This window comes from Anneissia japonica, unplaced genomic scaffold (genome assembly GCF_011630105.1).
Source record: "Anneissia japonica isolate Jap-2015-1 unplaced genomic scaffold, ASM1163010v1 scaffold1891_len642697_cov171, whole genome shotgun sequence".
In the NCBI taxonomy this organism is placed as follows: domain Eukaryota; kingdom Metazoa; phylum Echinodermata; class Crinoidea; order Comatulida; family Comatulidae; genus Anneissia; species Anneissia japonica.
The window spans coordinates 144687-162754 of record NW_022700553.1 but is presented as its reverse complement, the minus strand read 5'-3'; the positions used below and the strand labels follow the sequence as shown (position 1 = coordinate 162754).

At 34.2% G+C, this 18068-nt stretch overlaps 2 protein-coding genes across 2 annotated transcripts in view; both read left to right on the top strand.

Moving 5' to 3' along the window:
• The window catches only part of LOC117103349 (probable Rho-GTPase-activating protein 7), a 34160-nt gene extending 26245 nt beyond the window's left edge, over positions 1 to 7915 (top strand). The window contains exon 9 of the mRNA XM_033243886.1: positions 398 to 7915. Within this exon, the coding sequence (XP_033099777.1) occupies positions 398 to 601 (204 nt within the window). The 3' untranslated portion in view covers positions 602 to 7915. The remainder of the gene's footprint in view (positions 1 to 397) is intronic.
• A 7144-nt stretch (positions 7916 to 15059) lies between these two features.
• The window catches only part of LOC117103346 (F-box-like/WD repeat-containing protein TBL1XR1), a 13575-nt gene continuing 10566 nt past the window's right edge, over positions 15060 to 18068 (top strand). Inside the window, exon 1 of the mRNA XM_033243883.1 lies at positions 15060 to 15493. The gene's annotated coding sequence lies outside the window, so the exon portion shown is untranslated. The remainder of the gene's footprint in view (positions 15494 to 18068) is intronic.

Sequence of the window (18068 nt, the reverse complement as noted above, 5' to 3'; positions counted from 1 at the left end):
GAATCATTAAGTGTTCCTAAAATAAGCACTGCTCTCGTTAAAGCATTCCCCGAACATTTTTTTTTTTCACTAAGCTTCACTCTTGAGTAAGCATCACAGCATTATTCTATTATAAATGTTGCAGTACTTTAAATAAACTTTTCCAGTATAATTTTATCATTGGGATAATGTTGAATATCCAATTTACACGAATTATTTAATTTGTGTAAATATCCAATTTACATGAATTAAATAATTTTTCACGTTTTAACTAGATAAGCGTATGTACAAAACATGGTAGCATTTGAGTATTACAATTTGTAATAAGTGCTGCTTTCGAATAAGTGCCGTTAAGTTATGCCGTTGACTCTGGTAAGCTCAATATGTGATTGCACAATCTTTTTTTTTTTATCTTTAGATGACCTCACAAGTCCCGGTGTCAGCAGCACCAGCACCAGCGAATGTGTCACCGTATTGCAACCGAGCCCTGCCTCCTACAGCAGTAGCTGGAGCAGCTGTCGGTGTAGCAACAGCAGGAATCAGTCCCTACGGAGGAGCAGGTTTACCCCCAGGCTGGGCCTACCGCTATCCACAATCCCAATTCCACCCTCCACCTCAGTAGATGAGGTACCTTCTGTGCGTCTTCCAAATGGTTGTATGTTACCCCAGCAGTTAACAGGTATACTACTTGTGCTGACGCTGGCAATTGCCATATCAGTAGCATGATTAGAATGGATCTAATTCGGTTACAGATGTACTCATCTTGTACACTCTACATAGGTTTGCAAAGTATTAGACACCCGCAGGATCCAATATTTAGACAGTTGGTAGCTATATATAGAGCTTTTCTCTAAGGATCCACTTAAACCACGAACTTTAACATTGGCTGTTGCCATAGAAGGTTGCCAGGGTAAGAATGCAGTAACTGGCCCAGTATTAGACTGTTTATTTAGGGACCAGTCCAATATATCTGCTTATTTATGTATTCAATATGTTACCTTCCATTCCTTCAATTTTGAAATGCAGTTACTGTTTTTTTGCAAACTATTTCCATGATTAATTAGTGTAACATGGAAATAATGTTTGAAGTCATAAATTTAGTTAGGTGGAAGTGGTTTTTTTTTATGTTGTTTACAATCATGATGATTATTTTATCAGTTTATTCCTTTTTTATTTTTGAAAATGTTGCCATTTGAGGATGCATTGTTGAACTGTATTAATTTTTTTGTATTAAATTATTATTAATACTATTGTTTTTTTCTCTCATTTTTCCTTTAGTAGCAAAACATATTTACTACTTGTGATGTGGTGATCATTTATCTTCTTATCTATATATTTATTTTATTTGTCTCTTTCTAAAATTCTAATCATTGCTAAGCTGCATGAGATGCAGTTGAAACTATTAACCTTGATATCAGGGGTTCGAATCCTGCATGGTTCATTTTGCTTGTGTCCTTGGCAAGCACTTCTAAGCCCTGTCCAGACTATGAAATTTTATTTAACAAAAAAACCATATATAGTCATGATGTGCCTATATATGGTCATGATGTGCCTATAGATGGTCATGATGTGATGTCATCATAACCATATTTGGGCATATCTCATGTTTTTTTTAAATTAAAATGTAATAGTCTTGAGAGGGCTTATTCCTCTCTCCACCCAGTAGTACAAATAAACTAAATATAAATGTGATTTACTAGCAAACAAATTATGTAATGATAATTATAAGTATAATATTGGGAATACATTTATAGCCATTTCGGTCCAATGACTGCTGTAATCATTTCATTAGATGCTATACTTTCTAATACTGTTGGTTTGCTTGGTGGGTAAAATATTAAACAAATTTAGTAGTTGCACCATGTAAACTAACTTCTTCTAATTGTGTTAAATGGAAAAACTACGGACAAAATATATAAAAAAAGATTATTATCATTATTAATAATATTATAATTAACCTTGTTTTTAGGGATTTAAATCTATTGTACTTACTCTTCCGTCATTATTTTATATGTAGCCAAAGTTGTGTGAGATGTGCAATCATTAGCCTTTTATTTCCAGTTTTTGTTTTCACCTTAAAAGTAGATCAGGTACTGAATAGTAATTAGATAATCAGTGATTCTCCTAATTACTAGTTAATTAGGGAGATATCCACAGGTAGTGCCCCATTTTTGTGTTGTTTACTTCAAAAGAAGTGAGAGCATAAATAAAATAATACTTTCGCTAAATTCTAATTGCTTTTATTTTTTCAAGAACCATTTTAACATAAGATACAATTTAGCAGGTATTAAGCTCCTGGACTATTTCTGGATATTCCATTCTATATTAAACTTGGTTTACTGATATCGCATCAGTACGTAATTTTATTTCAATATTGTTTCCCTGCTTAAAGCCTGTGGTTTACATTATTGTAAATAATTTAAAATTATCATTGAAAATGGATCACATTACTTAATATTCAAACACAAAAAAATAAATTCAAATGTAAGAAAATTATAGTATTGCACACATTCAGGGTATAAATATTTTGACACATTTGCTGCCACTGCCAGAGAGGAGTATACTCGTCACACTGGGTTTTGATGAGGGTACTACGGATGACTATACTCGTCAAAATCAGGGTAACATTCTAGCGTTTATTACTTCTTTGTTATACATTCATTGTAGAACCACAGACTAAACGGCTGGTAGCTGGGGAATATTTTCCCACCAATTTAGTAGACACAGAATTTTCTTGATATATGACTAGATAAAATTTAAAAAAAGTATGTTTATACATGTAAACCAGTTTTGGCACACGGGAAGTAACCTAAAACAATGTCCAGCATGCAACGTGTTAGTTTATTTTAATTTATTTATTTTTATTTCATAATATTTGTATTATTTATTATACTCTAAACGTAAATATCTATGAAACACAATTTGTTTTTTTTTTAGTAATATTTGTTCTGCCTGATAGATGCTTTATACCTTGAGACAGTATATACTTACCTATTTAAGTTTATGCAAATTATTGTCTATTAGTGACAAAATAGCTGAACCTAATTCACCTTCAAACTTAACTAACAATAGTCAGAATTTGGTATTAAAGGTGCCTAAGATTCAGTGTAGCTATGGCTTTTATAAACTGCTTTTACCTTTAACATAGAAGTTTAAACTTAAGCCTCTAAGTAATTACTTCATCTACTCTTGCCATTTAGAATAATAACTTAACTGACAGATCAACTTCTGAAGTATACAGTATTCAGTTTACCTATGTGATGTCAGATTAGAGTTTCTTCATATTTTAGTATAATTTTCTGCTTTGAAAAGATAAGGTAGGCCCAAGTTCAACAGGAATGCAAAGAAGAGGGGACCCAGGGAGGGACTTAAATGGCATTCTTAGACTTAAATTTGTATGTAGTTCTCTACATCAAAAATTTTTTTTTAAACAATTAGGGAGGAAGGGATCTGCGCTGGCTGGCTCTACCTTTGTACATTCTGTGCAAAAGTAGGCCTAGGTGTGAAGTTGGTTGTTTGTGAGGAAGGGGGTGGGGTGTGCTTTATTCCTATGCTTGTATCCTTGGGTTGAGGTTTTTGACTTTAGGTTTGCATCCAATGTGTTTAATTAGTGTCTCATCTCCTTAGTAAGTTTTGTTTGTCTCCAATTTGTAAAATCTTATAATTTATATCCACCCTCCTTGCAGCTTAAAACAGTATTAAATAAACATTTTTGTAAACTTGTAGTTAGTACAGGTGCCAAGGGTTTGTTTCATTGTACATCAACTCAAATTTGTTCCAAGTTTTCCACTGATGAAACATCTTTCAAATTTGAAAGATGGATTTGATAGATAAGAATTATCCATTCCATAGTGCCAAAAAAAGCCAAGGTATTCTAAAAATAGATGATGTAATCAATTAAACATCTGTATAGTATTATAGACAACATTCATTGGACATTAGTGAGAATCGTTTTAGCATGAACCAGGTGTATAAAGAATAAATATGTTGTAATTGGATATGCCATGTGATCTATAAGATATTCATTGGTTTTTGACTGACATTTCTTATGCTGCTTTCATATTATTAATTTTTTTTTCACAAGATTTTTTCCAATAAGGTAGGAAATATGCCATGTCTCCAAGATTAGGGTGGTTTTTTTTTTTAATTCTTTTTTAATTTTATAGATTGGTCCATGCCATAGATATGTGTACTGTTTTGAAATAATACCATGTTGTGTGTGTTTTTTAGCATAACATACAAAATGTGTATAATGTACCAATATTAACAACTCCAAAATGTGAAGCCTGTCAACTCTAATTGATGTATGGTGGGTTTTTGCATAATTGATCACATTCATTAATTTAGTGATTAGGATATTGCGAGAACATATTGTAAGGCCATCAAATATAATACAGGTTTATCTGGACGTGCGCAAATTAATTTTCTAGGAATCTCAATCTAGCTTTTGCACAAAATAATACGTTGTTATTTTAAATCTAAAAATCTAATGTTATACAAAATTGAAAGTATAGATGTAATAATGCAACTACTTTTATGATATAAGGAGTGCTTATTGTAATAGCAGAATCTTGAATATTTCATTCATCTAGCATTTTAATCTCTTATTAAATCCAATCCTTTTTATGTTCACACTTTTGTATCCATTTTTATAGCCTAACTTATTTTTGTATGTTCAATTTTAGCCCACCAGTTTTATTTTTTTTAAAATTTAATTTATTTGATATTGTTTTTCTATTTACTGGTTTTCTACATGAAAAAAAATCTGCTAATGGTGCCTATAATCTCAGCAATGTTGTGTTTATATTCACAATCTAAATGTTGCCTAGCAACTGTAGACCGTTTTTTTTTTTTACAGTAACGTAGGCGATTCTGATTATTTTGATAAAATGAGCTAAAGATTAGTGTTCATTATTAGCTTAAAAGTATGAAAATATGATCAAACAGTTATAAACATACATGTATATCAGTGTTATAAAGAATTTGAATTTCCAAAAATGCATTTCAAATAATCCAATGTGATCTCTAATAATTATTATTGCTTTACTGTTAGAAGGATCCTGTCCACAAAGTGTTGACAATCAATCGTTTTCCTATTTAGCTATGTGATCATTAACTACTGTGCTTTACATGATCAACTCCCATAATCACTGTGATTACTAATTTCCATCATGAACTCAGTTTGTTGTAATCAACTCTCATTATGCATTTGATAAGTAACTTAAGTCATCTCATGCTCATCATCTCTTGATTATCAACTCAAATCTTTCTCTGAGGATCATCAAATCTCATCATTTCTTGTCATTATCAACTCCCATCAATTTTTTGATCATTGACTCTCATCATCCATTGTGATCATTAATGTCAATGCTTCCTTGAGATCATCAGCTTCCATCACCCTTCCAAACAACCACCCATCATGCTCTAATATGATCAACTTTCATCAATCCTTGTGATCATCAACTCAAATCATTCCTTGTGATTATCAACTCCGGTCACTTTTTGACCATCCACTCCCATAACCCTTTGTGACCATCAATTCCAAGGCTTCCTTGCGATCAACATCCATCTCCCCTTCCAGTCACCAACACCCATCATCCTTGGTTTACCACAATCAACTCTGTCATTCCTTGTGATCATAGTTTTTGAATGACCATCAACTTCCATTACCCATTATAATCATCACCTCCCATCACCACTGTTATTATCACCTACAATTCTTCCTTGAGATCATTCAGTTCCATTATCCATTGTGATCCCCAAACACCCATGTTCCTCTACAATGATCAATGGGTGGCATTATATTTTATGATGTCATTTTGATCAATTGAATAGAAACAAAACATTTTTGAACAAAATACTATATATTATTATTTAATAATTTCCCTTGTCTGTAAAATGTAGCTGTAACCATGGTGTCTCCAGCACTGTAATAATCCATGGTGTAAAATTACACAAAATTATGTCATTTTTCTGGAGATGCATGTATGCGCTGATAAGGAGGCTAAGGTCATCTTATTTTAACAGATCTGTGTTCCATCTAGAAACATAATTCCGTAAATGTTCAGTATTGAGTGTTGTTAAACCTAGCAACAAAAACATTACAATACATATTATGTTATCCAAAGGTACTTATCTGGTTCCACTTTCAGAAGATAATATTAGTACAGATAATATTAATGGTAATTATGATTATTGTATAATTAAGTGCTTCTTTTTAAATAATAGAACTATTTGGTAGAATATTGTGACATATTCATATTTACTCAACAATATTAATGGATTTTTTTCTTTTGAAATTATGTAAATTTAATGGAGTTTATTGATATGTGGTAATTTGCCCTATAATATTGTTCTCTTGAAACCCATGTAGGGCGACGGTGAAGGAAATAACAAAATACCGAGTCTGCAGACTATTATTCCATTTCACAGAATATTCCATTGTTGGATTATTTTTTGGTTAACCTTATCAATTGTATGATATTTTTAAAAATTTACTCTGATGTATTTAGTCATGTAGCAGTGTTGCTGAGTGCAAACAAGGACATAAAATCTAATATGTTGAGGAAAACGTTAAATATACTACTGTGTTGAAAATAAACATGATGATTACTACTATCACCTGTAAAAAAAAAAGTAGGCCTATCAAATATACACGGCCGGTTTTTAAAATTTTAATTTGCTACCACCTGGGAAGAATGCCACCGGTCACAAAAAGCCTTTTTCTCTGTGAAGCCACCTGGTATTGTAATTCTTTCTGGCTGGCTACGTTCACATTTGCAACTCGCGCCAGGAGTGAACCTCAAGCCGCGTTCACACTGAAAACAATGCACACACTCAGTGATTCGCGCTGGCGCAAGTCCCAAATGTGAACATGCCTCTGATGTATAATAATTGCTACCAATTCTCATTGATTGTTAGTTAGCTTCTAACTTTTTATGCAAATTAATTTTCTTGTGGATACGATTACACTGGCGAATCCGGAGAGGAGGAGGAAGATGTGGCTTCGTGTTCACATGACCCTGGATTCGCTGCTGTATGTAATACCCAACTCAATTATAATGTTAAACCCTATGTTTAGGCCTATTGTATACTATTTACTAGTAGAATGTTAACACCAAGATGGAAAGATGTTTTTACTATTCTTTAGGCTGCAGGAGTAATATAAAATTACGATTATATCGATTTATATGTATTCGGTTGGTGTTGTGCCTTAAGATATTTAGCTTAGCAATAACTTACTATTCATATTCAACATTTATTCGATGTGTAAAATTTCTTTTGAACTTTGACCTGATATGCCAATCATGTCAACGTTTATGTAGAGGGATATTAATGAGAATATTAATAACGTACAGATACTATTAATAGCCGAGTATTAACTAAATGGCATTCCGATTATAATGTAATTGTTATTCAATATAATGCTTCCTTACATTTTAACCGCGTTATTCACAATGACACAGTTATGATCCAAGTGTTACACTGTGTGAAATGATAGAATGACCCGGCTTTTCGTCTGCTCTTCATTTTTTTTAATTACAAAATGAGTTAGATGATTCTTCTGATGGTATAAATTGGTCGTAATTTAGGACAATATATTGGCTGAAGGTCTACGTTAGTAAGGGTTGATGATCTGTTCCATTTTTGTCACAAAGTGTAGTTTAGATTTTTGTTTTCTACCACACAGAATATTAAATCGATGCTGTGGTTGCGAAATGGTTATTTAGTGTAATACTGTTTTGAAGTTTAAACAGGTTACATACACGGTTATAGTGTACAGTAATTATTGTTTGGTTGTACACTTTGTCAGACTAATATCGTCTGTTTAAATGAGATCATGTTATTGACGTTAGCTGATGAGATGTAATGTGCAGAGAATGTATTAGATAAGAGTGATTTAACGTTATTTTGAATAAAGTTAATCTCGCCAATATCTGTTCTACTTTCGTTACAATTTTTTTTTTTGTTTTTAGCACACACACTCGATCAACAGAGATGCGCGTTGACATAGATGCGATGCTTTAGAATATCTAAGCAACTGACGACGCGCGCTTTATTTACTGTGGTTACGGGGAGCCTTGGTGACAGTGTGTGTATTGTGGGTACGGTGTAGGAAGTGTGTGGTGTTTTTTAAGGTAGGCTGTTGTATATTGTATAATATAAATCTATAAAAATAATACATACAGTTGATGAATTAAATAATAAATAAATAAAAAATAAACGGGTGAGACCATTTACTTCAAAATCGGTAAGTGTATTGTTTTGTTCGAAATACATAACAATAAGTTTTTAATTTGAACCTATAATAAGCGGTAAATAAACGGCAGGCCTATGAAATTCAAATTAAGATTCCGAAAATGTAAAACTGTTAAATAAGCATACAATAATATAATGTAGGGGGTTTAGAAAGTACAGTACATACTGATATAAGATCCGGCAACGACTATAGAAAGTGTAATTGTGATCTATGATTTTCCTCTTAATGACATGACAGCATCGATAAAGGCGCCATGGAGAGGTTAACAACAGCCCTTACTTCACATGTTGAAGGCTCATCCACCGCCCCACAGTCAAATGAAGACCTGAATCGCCTCCTAGATGAAATAACATTTCGATTAGAAAGGTAATTAAAAAATAATCCTTTTCTTGTTTGCGATGAATATACAGTAGTACCGTAAGTTAGTCTGTAAATTTACAGTTTATCATCTAGACAAACACGGCGGCTACCTTTACTTCATCATAAGTTTTAATGTTATGTTTTTGCATAAATTTATTGACAGTTAATAGTAATGTAGTACACTGACCATTTTTAGAAAACCACGTTGAAAATGAAAATGCTTTTGTGCACTATCCTCGGTGATTATACTTCGACTAATTATATTATTCAATTTAATTCAATTCAATTTTATTTTTTTAGTTACTAGTCTCATCAAGGGCGAATATTCGCATCAACATCATATTTATAATAATTAGGCCTATATACAATAAATACAAAACAAGATAATCAAATTATTAAAGAAAAAGATTTTCAAATTAATGGACCAGTTATATTATTGTTAAAACAAAATTGGTGGCTTGCTTTATATTTATTCTTAAATATTATTTATGTATACTTTTTACTGAACAAATTCAATCAGATATTATATCAAGAATACTTTATTGTTATGGATCAAACAAGTGAACAATGAAGTTTGTGTTTCCACTTGCTAAATACTCACTTGAAAAAACATTATTACTATGTGGTTAAAATATTAAAACATATGTGGGGACAATTAAATAAAGTTAGTATTATTTTTTTCTTCTTCCAAGCATAATTGCCCCCCCCCCTCTTTTTGGGGTGGAAAAAAAAAAAAGAAAAAAGGAAAGAAAAGGGAAAAAATGATAGTTCAGAATGCCTCTAATGTTTTTTCGGGCGTCTAGAACGCAAACATTTCGCGGGGGCATGCCCCCGAACCCCCTAGGTCGGTGTTGTCTCGATCAGCCCAACTTTCGCGACCCCCCCCGACCCCCTTTGGACATCTGGATCCGCCCCTGTATCAGTGGGTGATAGAGACACCTCCATATTATTTACATAGTTTCTTGGTAGCCACTAAAACCATCTCCTCAGATATAAAAACTCACAGACATAATGTTGCTTATCAATAATTTTTTTAATCAATTTGAGTAATAGGTTGTTGTTTATATTTTCTTTTTTTTTAGACGATTTTTGCTTCGGCTATTTGACAAACATGGTGTGCCATCATCGCAATTGGACTGCCTTCCTCCAGTTCCAAAATGCTATTGTCAATGTAAACATCAATGTCAAAGCCATGGCAGCACTTCTCCAGGTCCTTCAACATCAGCTTCTGGCTCAGCATATGAGGACATTGAAGTTCTTCGATATAAGGCTCGCATGATAGTAGGTAATGCTGTCGATGACGCCCTCCATTCGGCTTCTTATACATCATTTGAAAAAGGGAACCTGCAACTTTCTGATTGTCGTACTAATAAAAATCCAGAATATACTAACATATTCGATACAATTGGTGGACCAGATAATATGTCCGCTACAAATTCGTTGTATGTTGTCCGTCGTGCGGCACTCAGAACTCTTCTTAAATACACGTGTAAAGGCAAAGCTAATGCGTTGCTCCACTTAACGGATTACCTACAACAACAACTTGATAACATCGAAGAAGAAAATACTTATTTAGATGTGAAGGCCAAAACTAAGAAACCGAAAGTAAGATTCGAAACCCTAGTGGAAGAGAATTACGATGACATGGATGATAACAGTGATGAATATAATGATATCCTGAATGAATTACCAACAATGGAAAAATCGAAGAAAAAGAAAGTTACAATTGAGACGGCTTTCGAGGAGAGTCGATCGGACCCAGTATCACTGGACTCAAACTATACGTTCAATCTTCGAAAATCTGCTCGTCACTCTTTATCAAAGTATTTACACAAGTCTGACGCTGCGAACGCCATGATGCATCTTTTTGACTCCACGACTAGGCTCGAATTGGCCGACTCGTTCGCCGAGATACACGCGAGCGATGACGACATGCAAGACTTACTGCACACACCCTATTTTGGCTCAGTTGCCAGTTCAGGGGCAGCGCCGAAGAAACAGATTATACCTTCTGATGGATATAACAGAAAGCCATATTCACCTGGTCAGGCGTCGCCATCACCAGATCAACGTCGCGAGAAGACATCGACTATCACAAGTGTTCAGAAACCTCAGAATGTTGCTGAATCTCAGTCACAACAATCACGAAAGGAAAGAGCGTCTGCTGCAAAAGAGATGTCACCACAAAGAATTTTGGTGACAGATGAACAAGCCCGAAGTGCAGGATATGTCTCAAACTCAAATGGAACGCGTGAAAATCAGTATAATGTGTGCTTTTACTGCCAATCCTATCTCGGGGATACTGACGCTAACTTGACAACCAACAATAGTAACATAACCAGAAACAGTCAGCATCTCTCACCACAATTAAACCATAAATGTAATCGGCACGACTGTCAGAGTGGTAGTGATAATGATTACAATGTTAATGGTACCAGTGATTCGAACCAAGAAGTTATTTCGACAGATGTTACAAATGATGATACTACTTCGATGGGATGCCTGGTTAAAGATGAATTCCCTGAGGCTCACTCTAATTCATTCGAGTACAACCCCAGCCCGAAGAAAGTAATTCGTCTCCATGACTCTTCCACCGATCATCATCAGGAAATAGATAACGACAGAGATCGAGAAAATACTGTATCTCAGAAAGTCGGTTACTTTGATCGTGTTCTTAATCCACCTAACGAAGACGCCCGAACTACGACGAAGGAAGCCGAGTCAATTGATATGACAGAGGAGACACGGGCCAAAGTTGGCTTCTGGGAAAGATGGTGTGGCTGCCACTCGAATCCTAATCATTAAGCAGCTGTTTTATCAAAGCGTAACACTTTATCTCCGATTTTTCCGATATATAGGTTTTGTAATACAATATAAGCCTATGCGCTCATCCTAGTACACTCATTTTTACCTTGGCCTAAGTACTTATTAAATGTTATCGTCATGTCTAACGTTGCCGACTCATGACTAGTAATATGTATTTACAATAATAATAATTATAAATAAGATAAGATAAACTTTATTGTCATAATTCAAAGATATGAACATGAAATTATTGAAATTGATGCAATTTCAAAATTTAAAACATAAAAGCAACAACAATGGAAAACGTTAAATGTGTTAGAAAATACATAATAAAATACGTAAAATATAAAATAATGTACAAAGTAATGGCATACATATAAATATTTAACATAATTAATATATATAATAATTACAATGGAGAAGTTAAAAGTGGAAAGAGTTAAAAGTGAAAGACTGTCTACAAAGGGTTGGCGCCAGGATTTGCCCGACCGATGACCCCGACGAGGGGTCAGATTTTCCCGACGAAAGCAATGTGGGCGTGGTGTAGCTTAGATTTAAATGTTTTGAAAGTGGTTCAGGGGGCGAAGCCCCCGAACATTTTGACAATTTAGAGGTTTCAAAGGCTCATTTAATCGATTTTAGAGTACTAATTATTATGTAGAAAATACATATAATTTTTTCTCCCCGAAGGATTGTCCTTTTTCTCCCCGACGGGGGGGGGGAGGGGGAGGGGAAGGTACAGCTCTCCCCGACGGCCCCCCCCAACTGGCGCCACCCCTGTGTCTACATCGCTTGTCTTTCACCGTATGGTGGCTTTTATAGTCCTTCGGATTGTGCTGTGACATAAATTAGATGCTTATGAGGCCAACATCATTCACGATCTTTCCAAGCATATAGTTATATTTTTCAAGTACAAACTGTTAGGTCATTAAGTTTCCTATTATTTTTCTAGCATAGTTCATAACTTTCCTAAGCTTGTCTTTAACATTAACAACATAAACATTAATAACATATTATTATTATTATTATTATTATTATCATCATCATTAATTATTATTATAATCATAATCATCATCGCCCTCGTGATAATTTTCGTCATCGTTGTCATTGTCGTTTTTATTGTTATATTACACACCTGTGCCATAGTTGCTGCTGGTAAAAAAGAAGAAAAAATTGACCACGTGTCGATAAAGTTTTTAAAATATATAATTAAATAAATAAATAAAATTAAAGTGTTTACTTTAACTGTTAAGTGTAGCTTAAGATTTGAAGTGCACTGGGTGGCTACACTATCGCTGCAATGTTTCGCCATGGTATATACTGCGCACCGCGCTGGTCAACGACCGCCCCGACGCAGTCGGAAATATTAAGTACTCCCCGATTCGGCCGACTAATCAGCGTCATTTTATCGGTTGTATGAAAAAGCACGCAGCTTCGATTTCATTACGACAACTTAAAATGCCGAAATATTGGTAGAGATAGCTGGTTGGTTAAGTTTAGGTGCTCTTTAAAATTTTTATTACAAGAAAAAAACAAAACAAAAACTTACATTCTTGACTGTTTAAATAAAAATGTCAACTTTTTCCAATTTGAGAGGAGGGGGGGGGGGGTAGGGTTCCGTACGCACTCATTGCATCTCCCTGTGGATACGGGCCTAAATGGAGAAGTTTTATGATTTTTGGGTAATACAAACTTATAGATAGATCAGCATAGGCCTAATATGGGATGTTGGATTTTTTGAATGGTACTATTATGTTTAATGGATTATGTAAAAGTCAAGCTCAAAAATTAGAAATTGTGCAACATAGATTTTTGAAATTTGTTTGTAAATCGTGTAATGTCAATCGTAATACTATTAACTTACCCAGCTTATGTCAACGTAGGAGTTACTTGGACTGTATATTTCTTTTTAAATGCATGAAGGGATTATTTGGTCCTCATCTTCTTTCTTTATTTGGTTTTTCTGTTAAAAGTAAACGTTCTCGTCAAGCCTCGGTCAACTTATTCCATATTCCATTTTCCCGAACCAATATTTTTAAAAACGGATTTATTTGTAGATTATCTAGAATTTTTAACTCTCTTATTCTGTTAGATCCGACAATTGATATGTTTTTTAATAGTTTGAATATTTTTAAGTATAAAATTAAGAAATGTCTTGTATAAGTGTTCTTGATGTTTTCCGTACGGTGTTTATTGTGTTTTATGTATTCCATTCTGTAAGTGGCGGGCTCCCCGCTGTCGAATGTGAATTAAAATAAAAAAAATAAAAATAAAAATTCTCTATTCTAAAAATGTGTAATCATGAATTAGAGGCCTAGGCCTATCGAGAAAAATTATAAATAGCTCGCTTAATATTATCCAGTGTTCCATTTGTTTGCCTAATTAAAAAATTGGACCTTTCCGCAGTGTCTCAATAAAACAAAACAACTGACCAATTAGGACATCGCTAAGCTTACGCACTTGTCCCACAAACGCACGTGTTACGGTACGTTTAGCCCTTTGTGGGACCTAGCAACAATATCTAAGGGGGGAGATGTCCATGTTTCGTTATGTATCTCATTTGACTAGTTTGTTAAAATCAGTTCTACAACATATCAAAAAAATGTTTTCCTCCGGAGTCTGACTTTAAATTTTAATCAATTTGATTCTTTTAAGCTTGCCAGGCACACATAGGCTACGCGCTGATGATTCGCCCGTCACGGCGGTTGTCACGCAGTACGAAAAAAACAAAAAAAACCCAAAAAAACGAGGAGCGCGCAACCGATATTTTAATGAAAATCTTCTCATTTGCTTCGACAGTCAACAGACGGCTTTTAATGCATCGCTCACAGACTGAGAGAACGGAGACGCATTCGTCAGCCCGACGCGTCGGTCCTCCATGGTACGACGCAGTGTGTGCCTCTCATTGGTTAGGGCGCCCTCATGTTTTTCTAATTAAAACCGGACGATTTTTGCTTTGGCAACTTCCCATTTTTACTATCTTTAAATAGTTATTTGGCTTTGTACATTATTATGAACAAATTTTATTGTCACGTCTCAAATAGATAAAGAATAAATTTACTTTTATGGAACTAAGTTTTTAAGCTGCGTATAAATTCCATGGTTAGTAAACTAAGCAAATCGGATCCTTTCTAGTACTTTGCTTACGATTTTATCAAACGGCAGGTACTTAATTACACCAGCATGTTCTGAATTTTCTTCTATCAATAAATTTTATTCTTGCTTCTATCCTATATATGGCAATATTTATGAGTAGTTTTTCATTTTACATAGGCTGTTTTATTGAGTTAATAAATAATCCAATATTAGGTACGCTCTGCTATGACTTTCGGTATTAAATTTCGTGTTACGTTAAGGCCTAGACGTGGACATTACACCAAACTGAACTGTCTTCACCATCCCATCCAATGTTTACATTTCTACACCATTTCATGTTAACGTTTATTAAGCCAATATACAGCACGGAAGTGCTATATAAATGCTCCTCTTGTTAATATCTGGTAAATGTTGTGAAAATACTATATTTTATAGCGCCAAACCTCCATATTTTATAAATAAACCACATGAATCTTACGCTGTGCTTCTTGCTGGGAGAAAGTGTACAGCGTGCTCGAATTTCGTTCCAAAATAACACTAAATCAGATCCGTTTCAAGCACAAGTATTCTCGCCATTTTGCTACGAAGAATCTGAACGGTCTTGAAATTGGAAGCGACTTGACAGAGAAAACGTGCTGAAACTCCGTTTTAACAAAAAATTCACGACTGGTGTATCATCGCAATCGATTCTTGAATTATTCAAGATTTCGGTGGCGTAATATTATCAGGATCTATTCAAATTCCAGTTGGATCCAGGAATTATAATTGTAGTTGGTCTGCTCAACTAGCAGAAAAAAGGAGTACGAAGCAAGACAATTGATCTTGGAGCGTGCATGACCACAAAAGCCCGCCGCGATAAATTGAGGGTTTAGCAGGCCAATCAAACAGCCCGTGAAGGCCTACTTTGTGCGGTATCTACTTACAGTCCGTCTTTGTTATTCTTCTTTGTTGGAGATAGTTATATCGGGTTTATTCATATGAATTTTCAAAAAGGTGATTATAGTGTATTGTATGTTGTTTTTATTTTTGTGTAATGATTTTTATTTGCCTTAATTTAAGCTAGGCAGCCTAAAAATGGGCTAGGCCTAGGCATACTGGCACTGTACGGGTACGCCCTCTCTAGGTTGGTCAGATTAGTAGTAAACTAAACCTATTCTGATCTCAGAGGCCTAGGGCCTAGTTAGACTCTAGCTAAATAAAAATAAGCCTATATTGTAACAAAGTGACAGTAGACACATAGCCAATGAATGAGCGTAATATCACATCAAAAGATGTGAATGCGAAGGTTGGAAAAAAGTGTTGATTGGCCATTTAGTTACCTGTACAGTAGTCGTAGTAAGGGAAAATAGAAAAATGTATTAGATTATATCACTCCCGTCTGCGTAAAAAAATTTTTTTTGTTGTTGCATCGATTATTTTAACTGCATCAAAACAACTTTGCAAAAAACAAATGCTCACAAATTATATATGAATTGGCTCCGAATTCTATAGACTATAAACTCTTAGATTAGACATTGGGATCGCCGTAAAGTTGAAAATGCAAAACCCATTCTTTAAACTTGTTTACTGTTGCTAAAAATAAACAGCTCGCTTACTGCAGTTAAAAATAGACAACACTGCAGTCCGCCTCTAAGAGACTCACCCAGTACCTGTAGGCTGATCGGATCGATAATTCAAAGCATGAGCACTCGCATGTTCCACAGAAACTCTCGGTGCTAAAAATAACTTGTTATAGTGCATTACAAGGGGACGGTCTTCCTTTTGTGATGGGTGTGTTTGGTTGGATTGGTTGTTGTTAGGCAAAAACTAACCTAAGACATCAAGAAAGTTTAGGCAAAGACTGGCTTAGCTTGAGGTAAAGATCAAAGTCTAGACGCCTATGCCTACTATATTGGCCTACTGTAACTATGATTAGGGTGTTCCCTTCGCTTTGATGCTCGAGTATGTCTGATTTTGTTCACCGGAATATACTGTAGGCCTAGGGCCTAGTTTTGGATAGGCCAAGCCTACAGTTAGGCCTAAGCCATTGGACACATCTGCCACTTCGAAAAACGATGTCATGTTCGTCCTGTTCATGCACACGGGAATCCCCGGGTATAATCCCGCCCCCACCCCCTCCAAAAAAAAACAAAACAAAACAAAAAAAACCTCCCGTCCTCATCATCTAAAAAAAAAGATGAGTGATAATCTAATAATTTTTTTCTGTGTGCCCTAAAGTCCTATAGTATTTGAAATAATTCATTCATCTGTTGACCAATTTTGCGCATTGATTACTGTACAGTATAGTATGCTTCATTGCTGTTATTTTTGTTTACAATAATGAAGTTTTTCGTTTTTGTTATAAAATTTTACAGTATATGAAAGGTCAAAGTTCAACACCAGAGAAAGTTATTTTTCCCCCCTTTTTGTTATTCCGGCACAGGGTGAAGGTAGTTATAAATGTATAGACAGCACTGTTGACTGGCTTCCTCTATTTTAAAAGTATTCTGCATTTAACCAAATATTGCAAAACAAACTATTTTTGGGCCTCATTAAGCAGCCTGCTTGATTACTAAATTGAATAGAAAAAAAATCTGTGTTTGAATTCCTTTTAAAGATAATGAGCATTGCCTTCCTTAAATAGGATTTAAGCCAATCTAAATGTCAGGCAATACGTGAGGATTTTAGCATATAAAATGGACACAAATGTGTGTCTTATATTTTTTAAATTTTTTTTTCAAACTTTATTCAATCAATAAGATACATTTGTTCATTTCATAATTACAAATTTCAAAAATAGTACAGGTACGTTATATTAATAATTATGAATTATAAAGTGATGAAATTATATACCTGTACAACCTTTTTTGCGAGCACTACTGTACTGTAGCTAGCGAGCATTGTAAAAGAGCACTGTTAGAAAAAGAAAAACATTTTATAAGAAAGAAAAACATGTTTCACGAAATACAGTACTGTATATATTCTTCAGTTGAAATGGCAAAAGATACAAACTTTCACGACCAATGGCATGGATATGAATTCATTTTTTGGGGGCTAAATTAGGTTTTTTTTTTGGTGGAAAAAAACCCAAAATACACCCAAAATACACTACAACTTTTTACAAATGAATTTAACATTAATTGTACAAAAATTCTGCCATGTACAAAATACATGATGAAACTGTATGGTTTGCATTTTTGCTGTGTATTTTTCGAGTGTGCATTTTTATGAGGTTTTTTTTTGCTCCTAACATCATCCCCAAAAATTTATTATTTAACATAAATCTGGTTTTAAATAATACTTATAATTTATCCAGTTTTGGATCTACATAGTACTGTATACCAATACATACCATTGTGATGTTTTGAGGTTTTTTTTTTATGGGAGGATTTCAGGCTTTAACAATATCCAACAGTATTATATTAATTTATTCTGTTTAGTTGATTCAAAATTATCTATATATGTTAATACACTGTTATGTAGCCTACCTTTGATGATTTATATTACAGTATATTAATTCAACAGTGTTAACAGCCAACTTCCCTCAATATCATATATATATATATTTACTACATGTGTTTATATATAT